The sequence below is a fragment of the Rhopilema esculentum genome, chromosome 10 (assembly GCF_057945365.1).
Source record: "Rhopilema esculentum isolate cy_ngs chromosome 10, ASM5794536v1, whole genome shotgun sequence".
NCBI lineage: Eukaryota > Metazoa > Cnidaria > Scyphozoa > Rhizostomeae > Rhizostomatidae > Rhopilema > Rhopilema esculentum.
The window spans coordinates 5343447-5364046 of NC_142824.1; the positions used below are offsets into that span (position 1 = coordinate 5343447).

At 33.9% G+C, this 20600-nt stretch overlaps 1 protein-coding gene across 1 annotated transcript in view; it reads left to right on the forward strand.

Moving 5' to 3' along the window:
- The window catches only part of LOC135687017 (E3 ubiquitin-protein ligase UBR2), a 36057-nt gene extending 31830 nt beyond the window's left edge, over nucleotides 1-4227 (forward strand). Inside the window, exons 45-49 of the mRNA XM_065203448.2 lie at nucleotides 197-338; nucleotides 800-859; nucleotides 1627-1710; nucleotides 2116-2385; nucleotides 2907-4227. Of these exons, the coding sequence (XP_065059520.2) occupies nucleotides 197-338; nucleotides 800-859; nucleotides 1627-1710; nucleotides 2116-2385; nucleotides 2907-3051 (701 nt within the window). The 3' untranslated portion in view covers nucleotides 3052-4227. The remainder of the gene's footprint in view (nucleotides 1-196; nucleotides 339-799; nucleotides 860-1626; nucleotides 1711-2115; nucleotides 2386-2906) is intronic.
- The last annotated feature ends 16373 nt before the right edge of the window (nucleotides 4228-20600 follow it).

Below are 20600 nucleotides of genomic sequence, written 5' to 3' on the forward strand. Positions count from 1 at the left end.
ATAATGGTTTCTTTGATTATCAAATCTTGTTAAGATAAATTTGATGAACTTTGCATGTGATTAGGGCATTTCTATTGATTACCTTCTTTGCCTGGGGTTATAATTCAGCCAAAACCAATGAAGATTAAATGACAAATATATGTTGATATGAATTAGTATTTTTTGTTTTATAAAAACCCTTGCACTTGCATTTTAGACGAAAGCGACCATCACAGGCTCACAAGAGAAGTCCGTGCAATCTGCGGTTACCTCTCACTTCCAACAGATATCGTCAGCGTGATGCCTCTTGATAATAGTGAACAGAAGTCTTCATTAGCCTTTGCATCGGTCGTTGAAAGGTTTGATACTGTTGTTTTTTCTGTTGCTGCTGTTGTTGTTGCTGCTGTTGTTGTTGTTGCTGTTGTTGTTGTTGCTGCTGTTGGTTTTGCTACTTTTGTTGCTGTTAGCACGAAAGTTAAAGAACAAACAATGTTATTTTATTTTTAGATAGGGTGCAAACTTTTGATAAATTTTATCTAACAAACCTTTGAGAAGTTTCAAGAAGAACAATCTTAGGATAAATTTGGATGAAATATGGTCACATAAGCTGTTAGATGGCTTCACAGTCTAAAAATTTTTATGTGTATCATTTATGAGAGAAATGCAAAACATATGTTCGTCGCTTCTTCCAGGTAAAGCTGATGTATAAGCAGCGTTTATTGTAATTTTACTGTATCATAAAATGTAGAGTTGTCATCTTTAGAATGCTAGACGGTTCACATGGAAATGAGTATCACCATTTATCCTACTTTTATTTCAGATGGTGTAGCCATGACTCCGTTAGGGGATATTTTTCGAACCCGAAAACAGCCACAAACATGTGAGTTACTAGCGGACAATATTAACTATTGCGAAATATTGCTCTTTAGCGAAATTTAATGATTAGATAATTGTTTCTGCAATATGCACCTCATATGGATTCATGAATGCCTACAATGTATTTGATTCTAACAAATTCGTTTCCAGCTAACAGTCCTGTTTGTTCTGTTATCTAGTTACCAGTTGAAACTTTTTTATTGTCCGTCGTCCATCCAAGATCTAGATGGTGGAATATTTTATCGAGACCAAAAGAAAACTCAATAAACAATTTATGATTTTTTTGTATCATTGATATATACTATAGTACCGTAGAAAACTAAACTTAACATCTGATGAAGTTAACACGTAGAAAACTTAACATCCATGTTAGCATTTCTAGGCTACTGTTTTAGACATAATCAGCTATTATTCATTTGCGCACACTCTACAGTGTTGGTGTTGAAAATTATGAAAATGAATCCACTAGCATAAATGACCAACCATGGTTTCGATTCTTCTTGAACCAGCTTTTTCAAACCCCACTGCAAGTAACGGTATTTGCAGAGGCCATTGACTTTTTGGTTTTGTTAACGATAAGAGCCACTAAATTCTGTACTGGCACGCGGTAAAAACGATAATGTATAAAACCAAAGTTCAAAATCTCGTTGTCTGTGTTCGTATGGACAGAATATTTAGGACATTTCTAACGTATATTTTCTAACAAGCAAAGATGTGAATAGTATTTAAATTATTTAAAGCTATAATTGTTCACTAATTTTTTAATTTCAGGGCTACCTTTTCTTCAACCCCATCTCGACTTATTCCTCTCCCGAAAGACTACAGTTCCTTGATAACAGCTGCTTCGGGTTTCAGGTATGATTTCTGTGGCTTATACGATTCATTTCACGGAATAAAATTTTGTTGCCTTTTGTTGTCCATCAAAATCATTATTTCTTCTTTATTTTTGCATAATACTAAAGTTATCGCAGTTTTACAAAATCTCAATGAATTAAGAATCTTTTTTCTAAGGTCCGGAGAAGACTTGATTTTGCATCTATAGAGAGTATGCAGAAAATACTATGTCCAGTGATATACTTTGTGACTAGTGCAGGAACCTTTAGTAGATTCATGCTACAATCTTAAGCGATATTAAATGATTGTTTATCGGAGTGAGTTTAGCTGAAACTCGAAGTGGGAACGATGCATGTTGTTAAAATTACGATGTTAAACATGGTCGTTTGAAAATCTGATAATTTAATCTGCCTCATGTCACTTTAGATGCCCAATGACTGGCGACATTAGTCAGAATCCTACGCTTTGCCTTGTCTGTGGAGAAATGCTATGCGCTCAGAGTTATTGCTGCCAAGCTTTGGTCGACGAAAAGCATATTGGATCCTGCACTGCTCATGCCGAGAAATGCAACGAAACTCTGGGTGTCTTCCTTCTCATCAGAGATTGCCAAATACTTCTTCTATATAACAGAACAAAGGGTTGTTTGATTGCCTCCCCATACCTTGATGAATACGGCGAACCAGACATAAAGTTTAGGTAAGTGCAATACTTGAAAGCTTTAGTACACTATTGTCAAAAAGCCTTAGAAGTTTCCAAAATGTGCCAAAAAGACTGTGATGCAGAAAGGATGTTAGAGGAATAAGATTTAGTATTCTTAATCTTATTGTACACCATATAGATTTAAATCCTTATGCATTATGTATCTTCCAGAAGCTGGACGATGCAATGAGATTTAATAAAGATTAGGTATGAGGAAGAGATAAATACTAAGTAACAAGCGAAGTTTTATTGTTGGAAAAGAAACATAGAAATCAATATAAGATGCAGTCAGCTTTCAAGGTCGTTTGGAATTCAATATTTTCAGCAGCAGTGAAGCTTAAGCGATTAGTTAATCGTTGTGCTGAAAGCATTATCTTGCAAGTGTTTTATTTAACGTCTTTCTCTGAAAAATGCTGGATAGAAAAACCTTTGATTCGCTTTTCGTTGTCAGTACGTTTTCTCCCTTTTGATCCAAGCATTTTGAAGTATACTTTTGACCGTTGATTGTTTTTTCCTAGACGTGGCAATCCGCTGTACTTATCTTCATGCAGGTATAACAATCTTCAGAAATTGTGGCTAACGCATATGATCCCACAAGAAATTGTGCGTCAGATGGAATCCAACAGAAATTATATGTCAGTTGACTGGCAACAGTATCTCTAACTTTGCTGCCGCTTATGCTGGGTCGTTTCCTTGTCAAAGTACGAGTATTGTTTGCTAGATACTTACTGTATATGATGAAGGTTTTTCCTTCCATTGCATGTTACATTGGCCTATAAAAATTTTGGGCTCGGTTTGGCCTTTTCTTGACTTGTTCATGCCCCTCTCCCAAGCTCATCGTTTGTGCTTTTCTCCCAACCTCTCCTTAAGGTCCCCTTCAGTTCTCCTTAAGCTCTCCTTAAGCTCTTTTCGAGCTTCTTTTAATGTCTATCCTACGTATTACCTCTCTCTTATACAAAAGAGCGTTTGGTGTGGAACTTCACGATGAATCATTACGAAACGGAGTCTTATGAAGAAAATAACTGTTAGTTCCTTTATCATATCTCTTATTTGGAAAGATGTCTTTGCAAAGTAATGTCTTGATTTTTCCTTCGTTTAATTTGCACCTTGATATTAAATTTTTTATTTGCTGTTGCGCAAAAAATTTGGGCGTTAAGATGCTATCGAAGAAAAATTTTGCTTGCTTCTGTATACTGCCGTGTAACATTGACTACTGTTACATAGAAATAGTAAATTCTTGTCATTTTGCTGCTGGCACATCATTGTTTCCCGTTTAAGCCAAGCCAACCTCGCACTCTTTAAAATTTACTCGCCAGACTCTTTTCCAGTTTACTTAGAAATGCAGGAGTTCTGAGTTTCAAGAAAACCTCTGCTAAAGTTCTCTGATATTTCTTTGTATCTTTCCAAACCCTATCCTTGTCTTTCATTACAGAATACGTTTTAATTTGGCTGTCATAAGAGTCTCTAATCCCCACTACATTGTTAGGCCTTTTATGTTTTCACGCAGCTGTGTTGCGAAGCCATCGCTAGGACTACCACAGTCAACTGAATTTGTGATATTTGTTTCATTGCGTCATGATTGAATTGTTCTTTGTAAGTAGCTAAACATTTACTTTTCATAATTCTCGTCTTATACCTAACGATGGCCTCCAAAGATTGTGCAATAATTAATATCGCGTGATAATATCTTAAATAATCTACATAGCACCTCTGTATTATTGTGTTCATACGAATGAGCTAGCATCTTTATATAACTTCCATTTCTTCAATAAATGCTGTTAGTATATTGTAAAGTCATGTTTGAAAATGTCGATAACAATGAATTTCAGACCCCTTCTATTGGAGTGTATTTTCTGCCAGAAGCTAGCATGACAGCAGTTATTTTGGAAGAATCGTGCATGCGCGAGACCAGTTGTAGCACAATTTTGATTCACGTAACAGAGCTTCGATACACTGAGAATGATAGGATGTGGACCGAAGCTGATCTGCCTTTTTCAGCGTATCTAACTGTCCTTCTGTACCAAATTTCAAATAGGTATTGCACTTTGAAGAGAAGATTGCTTTTGGGCCTTTAGCTTTTAATGAAATTCTAGCTTCGTTTTCTTGTAAAGGACACTTCTCCGTGAAGACCAGTCCCCTCAGTTTGGATATTCAAAAGGATTCTGCCCTTCTGTACCAAATTTCATCTTAGTATTGCGGCCTTTAGCTTTTAATGAAATTCTAGCTTCGTTTTCTTGTAAAAGACACTTCTCCGTGAAGAACAGTCCCCTCAGTTTGGATATTCGAAAGGATTCTGCCCTTCTGTACCAAATTTCATCTTAGTATTGCGGCCTTTAGCTTTTAATGAAATTCTAGCTTCGTTTTCTTGTAAAGGACACTTCTCCGTGAAGAACAGTCCCCTCAGTTTGGATATTCGAAAGGATTCTGCCCTTCTGTACCAAAATTCATCTTAGTATTGTGGCCTTCAGCTTTTAATGAAATTCTAGCTTCGTTTTCTTGTAAAGGACACTTCTCCGTGAAGAGCAGTCCCCTCAGTTTGGATATTCGAAAGGATTCTGCCCTTCTGTACCAAATTTCATCTTAGTATTGGGGCCTTTAGCTTTTAATGAAATTCTAGCTTCGTTTTCTTGTAAAGGACACTTCTCCGTGAAGAGCAGTCCCCTCAGTTTGGATATTCGAAAGGATTCTGCCCTTCTGTACCAAATTTCATCTTAGTATTGGGTTTCGTAACCAATTTGGAAATCATTGCAAAAAAGGGCAGGAAAAATCATATTTACAGATTCATACAGAATTGGACAAGCAACTTCAGCTCGTCAGAAAACTTTCTTTTGTAGTAGACATATTTGCAAGTTCCTAAAGAAATGTTTCTATGGGCCTCGTGTGAAATAATTGCTCTTTAGTAAAATCTGTTCATGCTGGTAAATGTTTCAAACAGATGTGTCCCGGGATATTTTAACAGAAATTTCAGTGGCGTAGTTCCCTTGAGTGCAGCAGAAATGCAGCAGAAATGAGACATTCTATTATCCTTGGTCAATCAATGCGCCCCAAAATTCGAAGCAAATTTTTGATGCTGAGCAGGAGCCTACTCTTGGGAATCCCTATTTTCTGTATGGGATGCAAATGGAGACTGTTTGTTCGCTGCATGTGATGTTGGAGGTTGATGTGACTTTACTATGGAATAACGGACGAATTTAAAAGACTGTTTGATAAATAACACATTAAAACTGGCTGAAAGCATTATAAAGGTTTGTTGAAAATGTTTTCCAATTTATCATTTGAGTTCTCGCTCTATTTACGCTGTCATGCAAATGGTACCCCTCGTATCAAATATTTACTTGACGTGTCGAATTTTCAAACCTGAAAAACATCAAAGAAACAATTTAAACTAGAAGAATGATTTAATCTTACATACGGCAACTCTTCCTTATTGATTTTCATATAATTTCAAGGTTGTTTACCAGATATTAAGATTGATATTTAACAAATAAACCGCGCGACTATAGGCCGAACAGACTGTAAAGTATTGCTGGTAATGAATATTTTCTTCACAAATCGTACGCAGAACTTTATGGCCAAGATTTTCTGGAGAGATGTTTTTTCTTGCTTTTATTTTTGCTGGTTAAGTGATGCAAAGGTTAATTTTATCGAACTTTGACTAGTGATACGGATAATCATTGTTCGCATAGACCTTCCAGCCTGCCAGATCTGCATATCGATACGAGTACACGACATATTTTTTGCTTGAGGCAGGAATAGTTTTGTTCGGTCTCAGGCAGGGATTAACTTAACGTGCCTCGTCGACCAAAATATGTGCTTGTTGGCCTGAATGGCATGAAGTGCCTGATTTCAGTCAGCCTCGACTTTTCATGCAGCTCGAACACTAATTTTATGTGGTTATAACCGCTGGTATATTCCACCTTGTTGCAGAAACGATTAGAAAAAGCAATGGAAAAACATAGGAAGACAGATCTCAAATATACAAACTGTTCTTCTGCCATATATGAGGGGGTTTATTTGTGGATTTGCGAAGAAGCAAAAAATATTTTTATCACGCTCAATATGTGGCAATGTACTATCTGCTACTCCCTCTGTATGCATAAATCTGCTTTTTTTCTCTTTCTTTCTCCGTAATATGAAGACAGCAAAGGTTGTTGAAAGTTTAGAATTCGAGCTGCATGGAATGTTAAGACTGCCATGTTCTTATTCTGAATCTTCATACATTATAATTATTTTTCATTAAAGCTTGCCTAAAAAGACACGGCAAGCGATTCACAGCTCAACTGGCAAAAACAATCGAGAAGGTCTCAAAATGTATGCAACATCACGTCCCATCAAAAGAAATATTTTACAGGATTTTTTGTTCCGTTATACTCTATCTAATTAGTCACGTCAGACTACGCCAGAAAACAAAGTTTTAGTTGTATAACTTGCATAGTTACAAAGTTATACTGCGATACCCAACAAAAGCCCGGGTACAAGTACCAAAGTCTAAAGATAGCTTTTTGTTGGAACTGCGTCTTATTCTATTCAACGCGTCTAATTAACCACGAAGCAAAGTTTTAGTTGTATAACTTGCAAAGTTAATACGTAATAGTGTTACACGTAACAAACGACAAGTACCCCCAGTCCAAAATATCTTTTGATATGCCTGGTATGCATTTCGTCTTATTCAGCATTTCAAACTGTTTACTTGTACCAAACTTCATGCTTTTATCATGAAATGCACAATTCCACAGCTATGCGACTGTGCCACATTAATTTTCAAATAAGGAAGTTTTTTAACAAAACATTTCAACGGCCATAACCTCTTGCTTACATGTCAGATCACATTGATGATGTCGTACTTTTTGCTCAGTTTCGCAAGTTTTTTCTGATGAAATCATTAGATTTGAAAAATTTTGGTCAAAATTTTGCTAACCGTGCATTTTTCACGCTTCCTGAAACATTACTTCCGTTTCTGGAATGTTCCAAAGGCTTCAAATGATCAGTGATTCAAATTTTCATGAGCTTAATTTTAAAAAATTCGGCAAAGCAGTTTGCTAGATGGTTATGCAAAATCCCCTGTCTCAAATGTATGGTTCTAAACAAAATTACGGACTTGTCCTCACGTCTAGCTTAGCCGTGCTCGTCCATAAGCCCTTAAATTCTCTGGCCCAGGTCTCTTTATATTTTAATTTCCACAACACGTATTTCCACGAAATTCTGAATGAAATACAACAAATTGAAATAACAAACAAAACAACAATTATTATCGCAATTATATATGGAGAATGGGTTGAAGCATGAACCATAGACGCAGACTTAAGGGGGCTCCGGGGCTTGAGCTCCTCCTGATAAAATTTTTTGGGGCTCAGCCTTCTGGGAAATAGGAAAGTTGGCCATCATTTTGTTGGACAAATTCTTTGTTTCACGCATGAAAATAATCTTAAGAGATTAAATCAAGATCAAATAATAACGATTAAGAAAAATGTACAAACAAAATCATCTTAAAACCTTCAATCGTCGCCTTTTCTACCTTCTGTCGTCACCCTTTCTACACCCTCATGCCCAAGTCTGCGCCTATGGAAACAACGTTAATCCTTGTTCGGGAGATGAATCGTGCCCGTTTTCCAGGCATGCACTAGCACCTGTTTTGGGGTCATTGCACATGCGCATTAACACTTGAAGCCCTGGCAGGAAGTACAAAAATTGTGTGGTCGCAGACAGAACAGCTTTGCGAATACTGTTATTAATGCGCATGTGCTATGACCCCGCAACACTGATTGGTTTAAGACGGAATTGTTTCGAAACAAAGGACTGATAGTCTCGTCTCCCGAACAAATCCCTCGGTAGCAAAGCTAATCTAAGAGAAAGGCCCCCTAGCCACAGAGATAATGACTTCACAGAGATCAAATCAAATTACATCGAATATTAATCTCCGATTTCTATCATAAAATTTCAATGCTTCCTGTTCTCTGATTCAGCAAAGCTATTTGATGGTCTTAATTGATTTCTAGGTTTTTTTGTTATATGTTTTGCTTATACAACATAATTAGATAAATTTTCAGACCTTGGCAAAAACTGTCAAATAGGGTGGTGAGACAAAATCTTGATATCCGGACTTATGATATCTGATTCACTATAAAGATATGAAGATTTAAAGAGCTAAAAACTCTGTTCAAAACGAAATTCAGATCTTATATTTACCAGGCTAAGTAGAGAAAAGATAGGCAGGCAGGCTATCATTTCGCATTAAATTCTATACTCTACTATTCTATACAGTGTACTGATTTTCATTATAAACAGAAGATCGTTTTTTGCCGTCACTGGATGCAAGTAATCTCAGTCCAGGGTCATAGATTTATTTTATCTTTTTCCTTCCTTTTTTCAGATATCAATTGGAAGCTCAATGAAAGGTTTTCAAATGTTTACAAAAAGGTATTTTTTAGCATTTTCCTTTGATCAAGCTTACAAATTTTGTTGTTGAATTTTTAAAACAGGTTTAGGGTTACCGATTTTTTTAATGATGGCTTTGTTCTTATTTGCAAATATCAGCTAGAATTCAAAAAAAGCTACCGGTGCCGCAATATGTGTTATAGGACTAATTGAAGTAGAAGTACCCCAAACTTTTCAACTAGAATGGTAGAAGTCAATCAACTCTCTTTAGAGGATAATATTTTCAATGAAGTTTACGCTTCATCATACAAAATTTTTCCAAGTAAATAATCTTACTTTTTTGCCAAAAATTTTCACACCTTCTTTTTGCCTTATCTCCCATTTCTATAGTATCAGAGCTGATAGAAGCCAATTAAGTCTCTTTAGAGGTCGGGATCTAACTTTTTAACCAATATTCTCAATAAGAAATTACTCTTCATGATGTTGAATTTTTCCAAGCCTATACCCTTACTTTTTAACCGAAAATCTGTCACATTTAATTTCTCCTTTATCTGCCTTTTCTATAGCTACTAGAACTGACAGAAGCCATTTAAGTTCCTTTAGAGGTCGAAAACCAACTATTTAAGCAATATTTTCAATGAAATTTTACCCTTCAATGCACGGAATTTTTCCAAGCCTATAGCCTTACTTTTTTACCAAAAATCTATCATCTTTATTTCTTGCTTTTTCTGCCATTCCTATCACTTCTAGAACTGAAAGAAGCCATTTACGTTCATTTAGAGGTCGAAAACAAACTATTTAAGCAATATTTTCAATGAAATTTTACCCTTCAATGCACGGAATTTTTCCAAGCCTATAACCTTACTTTTTTACCAAAAATCTATCATCTTTATTTCCTGCTTTATCTGCCATTCTTATAGCTACTAGAGCTGACAGAAGCCATTTAAGTTCCTTTAGAGGTCGAAAACAAACTATTTAAGCAATATTTTCAATGAAATTTTACCCTTCAAATCACGGAATTTTTCCAAGCCTATAACCTTACTTTTTTACCAAAAATCTATCATCTTTATTTCCTGCTTTATCTGCCATTCTTATAGCTACTAGAGCTGACAGAAGCCATTTACGTTCATTTAGAGGTCGAAAACAAACTATTTAAGCAATATTTTCAATGAAATTTTACCCTTCAATGCACGGAATTTTTCCAAGCCTATAACCTTACTTTTTTACCAAAAATCTATCATCTTTATTTCCTGCTTTATCTGCCATTCTTATAGCTACTAGAGCTGACAGAAGCCATTTCAGTTCCTTTAGAGGTCGAAAACAAACTATTTAAGCAATATTTTCAATGAAATTTACCCTTCAAAAAACGGAATTTTTTCAAGCCTATAGCATTACCTTTTTACCAAAAATCTGTCATCTTTATTTTTTGCTTTATCTGCCATTCCTATCGCTTCTAGAACTGAAAGAAGCCATTTACGTTCATTTAGAGGTCGAAAACAAACTATTTAAGCATTATTTTCAATGAAATTTTACCCTTCAAAAAACGGAATTTTTCCAAGCCTATAGCCTTACTTTTTTACTAAAATCTGCCATCTTTATTTCTGGCTTTTTCTGCCATTCCTATCACTTCTAGAACTGAATAAAGCCATTTAAGTTCATTTAGAGGTCGAAAACAAACTATTTAAGCAATATTTTCAATGAAATTTTACCCTTCAAAAAACGGAATTTTGCCAAGCCTATAGCCTTACTTTTTTACCAAAAATCTATCATCTTCATTTCCTGCTTTATCTGCCATTCCTATAGCTACTAGAACTGAAAGAAGCCATTTACGTTCATTTAGAGGTCGAAAACAAACTATTTAAGCATTATTTTCAATGAAATTTTACCCTTCAAAAAACGGAATTTTTCCAAGCCTATAACCTTACTTTTTTACCAAAAATCTATCATCTTTATTTCTGGCTTTTTCTGCCATTCCTATAGCTACTAAAGCTGACAGAAGCCATTTACGTTCCTTTAGAGGTCGAAAGAAAATTATTTAAGCAATATTTTCAATGAAATTTTATTCTTCAAAAAACGGAATTTTTCCAAACTTATAGCCTTACATTTTTACCAGAAATCTATCATCTTTATTTCCTGCTTTATCTGCCATTCCTATAGCTACTAGAGCTGACAGAAGCCATTTTAGTTCCTTTAGAGGTCGAAAACAAACTATTTGAGCAATATTTTCAATGAAATTTTCCCCCTCAAATAACGGAATTTTTCCAAGCCTATAGCCTTACCTTTTTACCAAAAATCTATCATCTTTATTTCTGGCTTTTTCTGCTATTCCTATCGCTTCTACAACTGAAAGAAGCCATTTAAGTTCATTTAGAGGTCGAAAACAAACTATTTAAGCAATATTTTCAATGAAATTTTACCACTCAAAAAACGGAATTTTGCCAAGCCTATAGCCTTACCGTTTTACCAAAAATCTATCATCTTTATTTCCTGCTTTATCTGCCATTCCTATAGCTACTAGAGCTGACAGAAGCCATTTTAGTTCCTTAACAGGTCGAAAAAAAACTATTTAAGCAATATTATCAATGAAATTTTACGCTTCAAAAAACGGAATTTTTCCAAGCCTATAGCCTTACTTTTTTACCAAAAATCTATCATCTTTTTTTCCTGCTTTATCTGACAGAAGCCATTTACGTTCCTTTAGAGGTCGAAAGAAAATTATTTAAGCAATATTTTCAATGAAATTTTATTCTTCAAAAAACGGAATTTTTCCAAACTTATAGCCTTACATTTTTACCAGAAATCTATCATCTTTATTTCCTGCTTTATCTGCCATTCCTATAGCTACTAGAGCTGACAGAAGCCATTTTAGTTCCTTAAGAGGTCGAAAACAAACTATTTGAGCAATATTTTCAATGAAATTTTACCCTTCAAAAACGGAATTTTTCCAAGCCTATAGCCTTACCATTTTACCAAAAATCTATCATCTTTTTTTCCTGCTTTACCTGCAATTCCTATAGCTACTACAGCTGACAGAAGCCATTTAAGTTCATTTAGAGGTCGAAAACAAACTATTTGAGCAATATTTTCAATGAAATTTTACGCTTCAAAAAACGGAATATTTCCAAGCCTATAGCCTTACTTTTTTACCAAAAATCTATCATCTTTTTTTCCTGCTTTATCTGCCATTCCTATAGCTACTAGAGCTGAGAGAAGCCATTTTAGTTCCTTAAGAGGTCGAAAACAAACTATTTGAGCAATATTTCCAATGAAATTTTACCCTTCAAAAAACGGAATTTTTCCAAGCCTATAGCCTTACCATTTTACCAAAAATCTGTCATCTTTTTTTCCTGCTTTATCTGCCATTCCTATAGCTACTAGAGCTGACAGAAGCCATTTAAGTTCCTTTAGAGGTCGAAAACAAACTATTTAAGCAATATTTTCAATGAAATTTTACCCTTCAAAAAACGGAATTTTTCCAAGCCTATAGCCTTACTTTTTTACCAAAAATCTATCATCTTTTTTTCCTGCTTTATCTGCCATTCCTATAGCTACTAGAGCTGACAGAAGCCGTTTTAGTTCCTTAACAGGTCGAAAAAAAACTATTTAAGCAATATTATCAATGAAATTTTACGCTTCAAAAAACGGAATTTTTCCAAGCCTATAGCCTTACTTTTTTACCAAAAATCTATCATCTTTTTTTCCTGCTTTATCTGACAGAAGCCATTTACGTTCCTTTAGAGGTCGAAAGAAAATTATTTAAGCAATATTTTCAATGAAATTTTATTCTTCAAAAAACGGAATTTTTCCAAACTTATAGCCTTACATTTTTACCAGAAATCTATCATCTTTATTTCCTGCTTTATCTGCCATTCCTATAGCTACTAGAGCTGACAGAAGCCATTTTAGTTCCTTAAGAGGTCGAAAACAAACTATTTGAGCAATATTTTCAATGAAATTTTACCCTTCAAAAACGGAATTTTTCCAAGCCTATAGCCTTACCATTTTACCAAAAATCTATCATCTTTTTTTCCTGCTTTACCTGCAATTCCTATAGCTACTACAGCTGACAGAAGCCATTTAAGTTCATTTAGAGGTCGAAAACAAACTATTTGAGCAATATTTTCAATGAAATTTTACGCTTCAAAAAACGGAATATTTCCAAGCCTATAGCCTTACTTTTTTACCAAAAATCTATCATCTTTTTTTCCTGCTTTATCTGCCATTCCTATAGCTACTAGAGCTGAGAGAAGCCATTTTAGTTCCTTAAGAGGTCGAAAACAAACTATTTGAGCAATATTTCCAATGAAATTTTACCCTTCAAAAAACGGAATTTTTCCAAGCCTATAGCCTTACCATTTTACCAAAAATCTGTCATCTTTTTTTCCTGCTTTATCTGCCATTCTTATAGCTACTAGAGCTGACAGAAGCCATTTAAGTTCCTTTAGAGGTCGAAAACAAACTATTTAAGCAATATTTTCAATGAAATTTTACCCTTCAAAAAACGGAATTTTTCCAAGCCTATAGCCTTACTTTTTTACCAAAAATCTATCATCTTTTTTTCCTGCTTTATCTGCCATTCCTATAGCTACTAGAGCTGACAGAAGCCATTTTAGTTCCTTAAGAGGTCGAAAACAAACTATTTGAGCAATATTTTCAATGAAATTTTACCCTTCAAAAAACCGAATTTTTCCAAGCCTATAGCCTTACCATTTTACCAAAAATCTATCATCTTTTTTTCCTGCTTTACCTGCAATTCCTATAGCTACTAGAGCTGACAGAAGCCATTTAAGTTCATTTAGAGGTCGAAAACAAACTATTTGAGCAATATTTTCAATGAAATTTTCCCCCTCAAAAAACGGAATTTTTCCAAGCCTATAGCATTACCATTTTACCAAAAATCTGTCATCTTTTTTTCCTGCTTTATCTGCCATTCTTATAGCTACTAGAGCTGACAGAAGCCATTTAAGTTCCTTTAGAGGTCGAAAACAAACTATTTAAGCAATATTTTCAATGAAATTTTACCCTTCAAAAAACGAAATTTTTCCAAGCCTATAGCCTTACCATTTTGCCAAAAATCTATCATCTTTATTTCCTGCTTTATCTGCCATTCCTATAGGAATGAGAACTGACAGAAGCTATTTAAATTCATTTAGAGGTCCAAAACAAACTATTTAAGCAATATTTTCAATGGAATTTTTACCCCTCAAAAAACAGAATTTTTCCAAGCCTATAGCCTTACTCTTTTACCAAAAATCTGTCATCTTTATTTCCTGCTTTATCTGCCATTCCTATAGCTACGAGAACTGAGAGAAGCCATTTAAGTTCATTTAGAGTTTGAAAACAAACTATTTAAGCAATATTTTCAATGAAATTTTACCCTTCAAAAAACGGAATTTTTTCAAGCCTATAGCCTTACCATTTTACCAAAAATCTATCATCTTCATTTCCTGCTTTATCTGCCATTCCTATAGCTACGAGAACTGAGAGAAGCCATTTAAGTTCATTTAGAGTTTGAAAACAAACTATTTAAGCAATATTTTCAATGAAATTTCACGCTTCAAAAAACGAAATTTTTCCAAGCCTATAGCCTTACTTTTTTACCAGAAATCTGTCATCTTTATTTCCTGCTTTATCTGCCATTCCTATAGCTACTAGAGCTGACAGAAGCCATTTAAGTTCCTTTAGAGGTCGAAAACAAACTATTTAAGCAATATTTTCAATGAAATTTTACCCTTCAAAAAACGGAATTTTTCCAAGCCTATAGCCTTACCATTTTGCCAAAAATCTATCATCTTTATTTCCTGCTTTATCTGCCATTCCTATAGGAATGAGAACTGACAGAAGCTATTTAAATTCATTTAGAGGTCCGAAACAAACTATTTAAGCAATATTTTCAATGGAATTTTTACCCCTCAAAAAACAGAATTTTTCCAAGCCTATAGCCTTACTCTTTTACCAAAAATCTGTCATCTTTATTTCCTGCTTTATCTGCCATTCCTATAGCTACGAGAACTGAGAGAAGCCATTTAAGTTCATTTAGAGTTTGAAAACAAACTATTTAAGCAATATTTTCAATGAAATTTTACCCTTCAAAAAACGGAATTTTTTCAAGCCTATAGCCTTACCATTTTACCAAAAATCTATCATCTTCATTTCCTGCTTTATCTGCCATTCCTATAGCTACGAGAACTGAGAGAAGCCATTTAAGTTCATTTAGAGTTTGAAAACAAACTATTTAAGCAATATTTTCAATGAAATTTCACGCTTCAAAAAACGAAATTTTTCCAAGCCTATAGCCTTACTTTTTTACCAGAAATCTATCATCTTTATTTCCTGCTTTATCTGCCATTCCTATAGCTACTAGAGCTGACAGAAGCCATTTTAGTTCCTTTAGAGGTCGAAAACAAACTGTTTAAGCAAGATTTTCAATGAAATTTTACCCCTCAAAAAACGGAATTTTTCCAAGCCTATAGCCTTACTTTTTTACCAAAATCTGCCATCTTTATTTCTTGCTTTTTCTGCCATTCCTATCGCTTCTAGAACTGAAAGAAGCCATTTAAGTTCATTTAGAGGTCGAAAACAAACTATTTAAGCAATATTTTCAATGAAATTTTACCACTCAAAAAACGGAATTTTGCCAAGCCTATAGCCTTACCATTTTACCAAAAATCTATCATCTTTATTTCCTGCTTTATCTGCCATTCCTATAGCTACTAGAGCTGACAGAAGCCATTTTAGTTCCTTAAGAGGTCGAAAACAAACTATTTAAGCAATATTTTCAATGAAATTTTACCCTTCAATACACGGAATTTTCCAAGCCTATAGCCTTACCATTTGACCAAAAATCTGTCATCTTTATTTCCTGCTTTATCTGCCGTTCCTTTAGCTACAAGAACTGACAGAAGCCATTTAAGTTCCTTGAGAGGTCGAAAACAAACTATTTAAGCAATATTTTCAATGAAATTTTACGCTTCAAAAAACGGAATTTTTCCAAGCCTAGAGCCTTACCATTTTACCAAAAATCTATCATCTTTATTTCCTGCTTTATCTGCCATTCCTATAGCTACTAGAGCTGACAGAAGCCATTTAAATTCCTTTAGAGGTCGAGAACAAAGTATTTAAGCATTATTTTCAATGCAATTTTACGCCTCAAAAAACGGAATTTTTCCAAGCTTATAGCCTTAAATTTTTACCAAAAATCTATCATCTTTATTTCTGGCTTTTTCTGCCATTCCTATAGGAATGAGAACTGACAGAAGCTATTTAAATTCATTTAGAGGTCCAAAACAAACTATTTAAGCAATATTTTCAATGGAATTTTTACCCCTCAAAAAACAGAATTTTTCCAAGCCTATAGCCTTACTCTTTTACCAAAAATCTGTCATCTTTATTTCCTGCTTTATCTGCCAATTCTTTAGCTACTAGAGCTGACAGAAGCCATTTAAGTTCCTTGAGAGGTCGAAAACAAACTATTTAAGCAATATTTCCAATGAAATTTTACGCTTCAAAAAACGGAATTTTTCCAAGCCTATAGCCTTACCATTTTACCAAAAATCTATCATCTTTATTTCCTGCTTTATCTTCTTTTTCTATAGCTACTAGAGCTGACAGAAGCCATTTAAGTTCCTTTAGAGGTCGGAAACAAACTATTTAAGCAATATTTTCAATAAAATTTTACCCCTCAAAAAACGGAATTTTTCAAGCCTATAGCCTTACCTTTTTACCAAAAATCTATCATCTTTTATTTTTGCTTTATCTGCCATTCCTATCGCTTCTAGAACTGAAAGAAGCCATTTAAGATCTTTTAGAGGTCAAAACGAACTATTTAAGCAATATTTTCAAAGAATTTTTACCCTTCAAAAAACGGAATTTTTCCAAGCCTATAGCCTTACTTTTTTACCGAAAATCTGTCATCTTTATTACCTGCTTTATCTGCTATTTCTATAGCTACTAGAACTGACTGAAGCCACTTAAATTCCTTTAGAGGTCGAGAACAAAGTATTTAAGCATTATTTTCAATAAAATTTTACCCTTCAAAAAACAGAATTTTTCCAAGCCTATAGCCTTACTTTTTTACCAAAAAATCTATCATCTTTATTTCCTGCTTTATCTGCCATTCCTATAGCTACTAGAACTGACAGAAGCTATTTCAGTTCCTTTAGAGGTCGAAAACAAACTATTTAAGCAATATTTTCAATGAAATTTTACCCTTCAATACACGGAATTTTTCCAAGCCTATAGCCTTACTTTTTTACCAAAAATCTATCATCTTTATTTCCTGCTTTATCTGCCATTCCTATAGCTACTAGAGCTGACAGAAGCCATTTTAGTTCCTTAAGAGGTCGAAAACAAACTATTTAAGCAATATTTTCAATGAAATTTTACCCTTCAATACACGGAATTTTTCCAAGCCTATAGCCTTACCATTTGACCAAAAATCTGTCATCTTTATTTCCTGCTTTATTTGCCGTTCCTTTAGCTACAAGAACTGACAGAAGCCATTTAAGTTCCTTGAGAGGTCGAAAACAAACTATTTAAGCAATATTTTCAATGAAATTTTACGCTTCAAAAAACGGAATTTTTCCAAGCCTAGAGCCTTACCATTTTACCAAAAATCTATCATTTTTATTTCCTGCTTTATCTGCCATTCCTATAGCTACTAGAGCTGACAGAAGCCATTTAAATTCCTTTAGAGGTCGAGAACAAAGTATTTAAGCATTATTTTCAATGCAATTTTACGCCTCAAAAAACGGAATTTTTCCAAGCTTATAGCCTTAAATTTTTACCAAAAATCTATCATCTTTATTTCCTGCTTTATCTGCCATTTCTATAGCTACTAGAACTGACAGAAGCTATTTCAGTTCCTTTAGAGGTCGAAAACAAACTTTTTAAGCAATATTTTCAAAAAAATTTACCCTTCAATACACGGAATTTTTCCGAGGCTATAGCCTTACTATTTTACCAAAAATCTGTCATCTTTGTTTCCTGCTTTATCTGCCATTTCTATAGCTACTAGAACTGACAGAAGCCATTTAAGTTTCTTTAGAGGTCGAAAACATACTATTTAAGCATTATTTTCAATGAATGTTTACCCTTCAAATAACGGAATTTTTCCAAGCCTATAGCCTTACTTTTTTACCAAAAATCTGTCATCTTTATTTCCTGCTTTATCTGCCATTTCTATAGCTACTAGAACTGACAGAAGCCATTTAAGTTCCTTTAGAGGTCGAAAACATACTATTTAAGCATTATTTTCAATTTATTTTTACCCTTCAAATATCTGAATTTTTCCAAGCCTATAGCCTTACCTTTTTACCAAAAATCTGTCATCTTTATTTCCTGCTTTATCTGCCAATTCTATAGCTACTAGAGCTGACAGAAGCCATTTAAGTTCCTTGAGAGGTCGAAAACAAACTATTTAAGCAATATTTCCAATGAAATTTTACGCTTCAAAAAACGGAATTTTTCCAAGCCTATAGCCTTACCATTTTACCAAAAATCTATCATCTTTATTTCCTGCTTTATCTTCTTTTTCTATAGCTACTAGAGCTGACAGAAGCCATTTAAGTTCCTTTAGAGGTCGGAAACAAACTATTTAAGCAATATTTTCAATAAAATTTTACCCCTCAAAAAACGGAATTTTTCAAGCCTATAGCCTTACCTTTTTACCAAAAATCTATCATCTTTTATTTTTGCTTTATCTGCCATTCCTATCGCTTCTAGAACTGAAAGAAGCCATTTAAGATCTTTTAGAGGTCAAAACGAACTATTTAAGCAATATTTTCAAAGAATTTTTACCCTTCAAAAAACGGAATTTTTCCAAGCCTATAGCCTTACTTTTTTACCGAAAATCTGTCATCTTTATTACCTGCTTTATCTGCTATTTCTATAGCTACTAGAACTGACTGAAGCCACTTAAATTCCTTTAGAGGTCGAGAACAAAGTATTTAAGCATTATTTTCAATAAAATTTTACCCTTCAAAAAACAGAATTTTTCCAAGCCTATAGCCTTACTTTTTTACCAAAAAATCTATCATCTTTATTTCCTGCTTTATCTGCCATTCCTATAGCTACTAGAACTGACAGAAGCTATTTCAGTTCCTTTAGAGGTCGAAAACAAACTATTTAAGCAATATTTTCAATGAAATTTTACCCTTCAATACACGGAATTTTTCCAAGCCTATAGCCTTACTTTTTTACCAAAAATCTATCATCTTTATTTCCTGCTTTATCTTCTTTTTCTATAGCTACTAGAGCTGACAGAAGCCATTTAAGTACCTTTAGAGGTCGAAAACAAACTATTCAAGCAATATTTTCAATGAAATTTTACCCCTCAAAAAACGGAATTTTTCCAGCCTATAGCCTTACTTTTTTACCAAAAATCCATCATCTTTATTTCCTGCTTTATCTTCTTTTTCTATAGCTACTAGAGCTGACAGAAGCCATTTAAGTTTCTTTAGAGGTCGAAAACAAACTATTTAAGCAATATTTTCAATGAAATTTTACCCTTCAAAAAACAGAATTTTTCCAAGCCTATAGCCTTACTTTTTTACCAAAAATCTATCATCTTTATTTCCTTCATTATCTGCCAATTTTAAAGCTACTAGAGCTGACAGAAGCCATTTAAGTTCCTTTAGAGGTCGAAAACAAACTATTTAAGCAATATTTTCAATGAAATTTTACCCTTCAAAAAACGGAATTTTTCCAAGCCTATAGCCTTACTTTTTTACCAAAAATCTATCATCTTTATTTCCTGCTTTATCTGCCATTCCTATAGCTACTAGAACTGACAGAAGCCATTTAAGTTCCTTTAGAGGTCGAAAACAAACTATTTAAGCAATATTTTCAATGAAATTTTACCCTTCAAAAAACGGAATTTTTCCAAGCCTATAGCCTTACTTTTTTACCAAAAATCTATCATCTTTATTTCCTGCTTTATCTGCCATTCCTATAGCTACTAGAACTGACAGAAGCCATTTCAGTTCCTTTAGAGGTCGAAAACAAACTATTTAAGCAATATTTTCAATGAAATTTTACCCTTCAATACACGGAATTTTTCCAAGCCTGTAGCCTTACTTTTTTACCAAAAATCTATCATCTTTATTTCCTGCTTTATCTTCTTTTTCTATAGCTACTAGAGCTGACAGAAGCCATTTAAGTACCTTTAGAGGTCGAAAACAAACTATTCAAGCAATATTTTCAATGAAATTTTACCCCTCAAAAAACGGAATTTTTCCAGCCTATAGCCTTACTTTTTTACCAAAAATCCATCATCTTTATTTCCTGCTTTATCTTCTTTTTCTATAGCTACTAGAGCTGACAGAAGCCATTTAAGTTTCTTTAGAGGTCGAAAACAAACTATTTAAGCAATATTTTCAATGAAATTTTACCCTTCAAAAAACAGAATTTTTCCAAGCCTATAGCCTTACTTTTTTACCAAAAATCTATCATCTTTATTTCCTTCATTATCTGCCAATTTTAAAGCTACTAGAGCTGACAGAAGCCATTTAAGTTTCTTTAGAGGTCGAAAACAAACTATTTAAGCAATATTTTCAATGAAATTTTACCCTTCAAAAAACAGAATTTTTCCAAGCCTATAGCCTTACTTTTTTACCAAAAATCTATCATCTTTATTTCCTTCATTATCTGCCAATTTTAAAGCTACTAGAGCTGACAGAAGCCATTTAAGTTCCTTTAGAGGTCGAAAACAAACTATTTAAGCAATATTTTCAATGAAATTTTACGCTTCAAAAAACGGAATTTTTCCAAGCCTAGAGCCTTACCTTTTTACCAAAAATCTGTCATCTTTTTTTCCTGCTTTATCTGCCATTCTTATA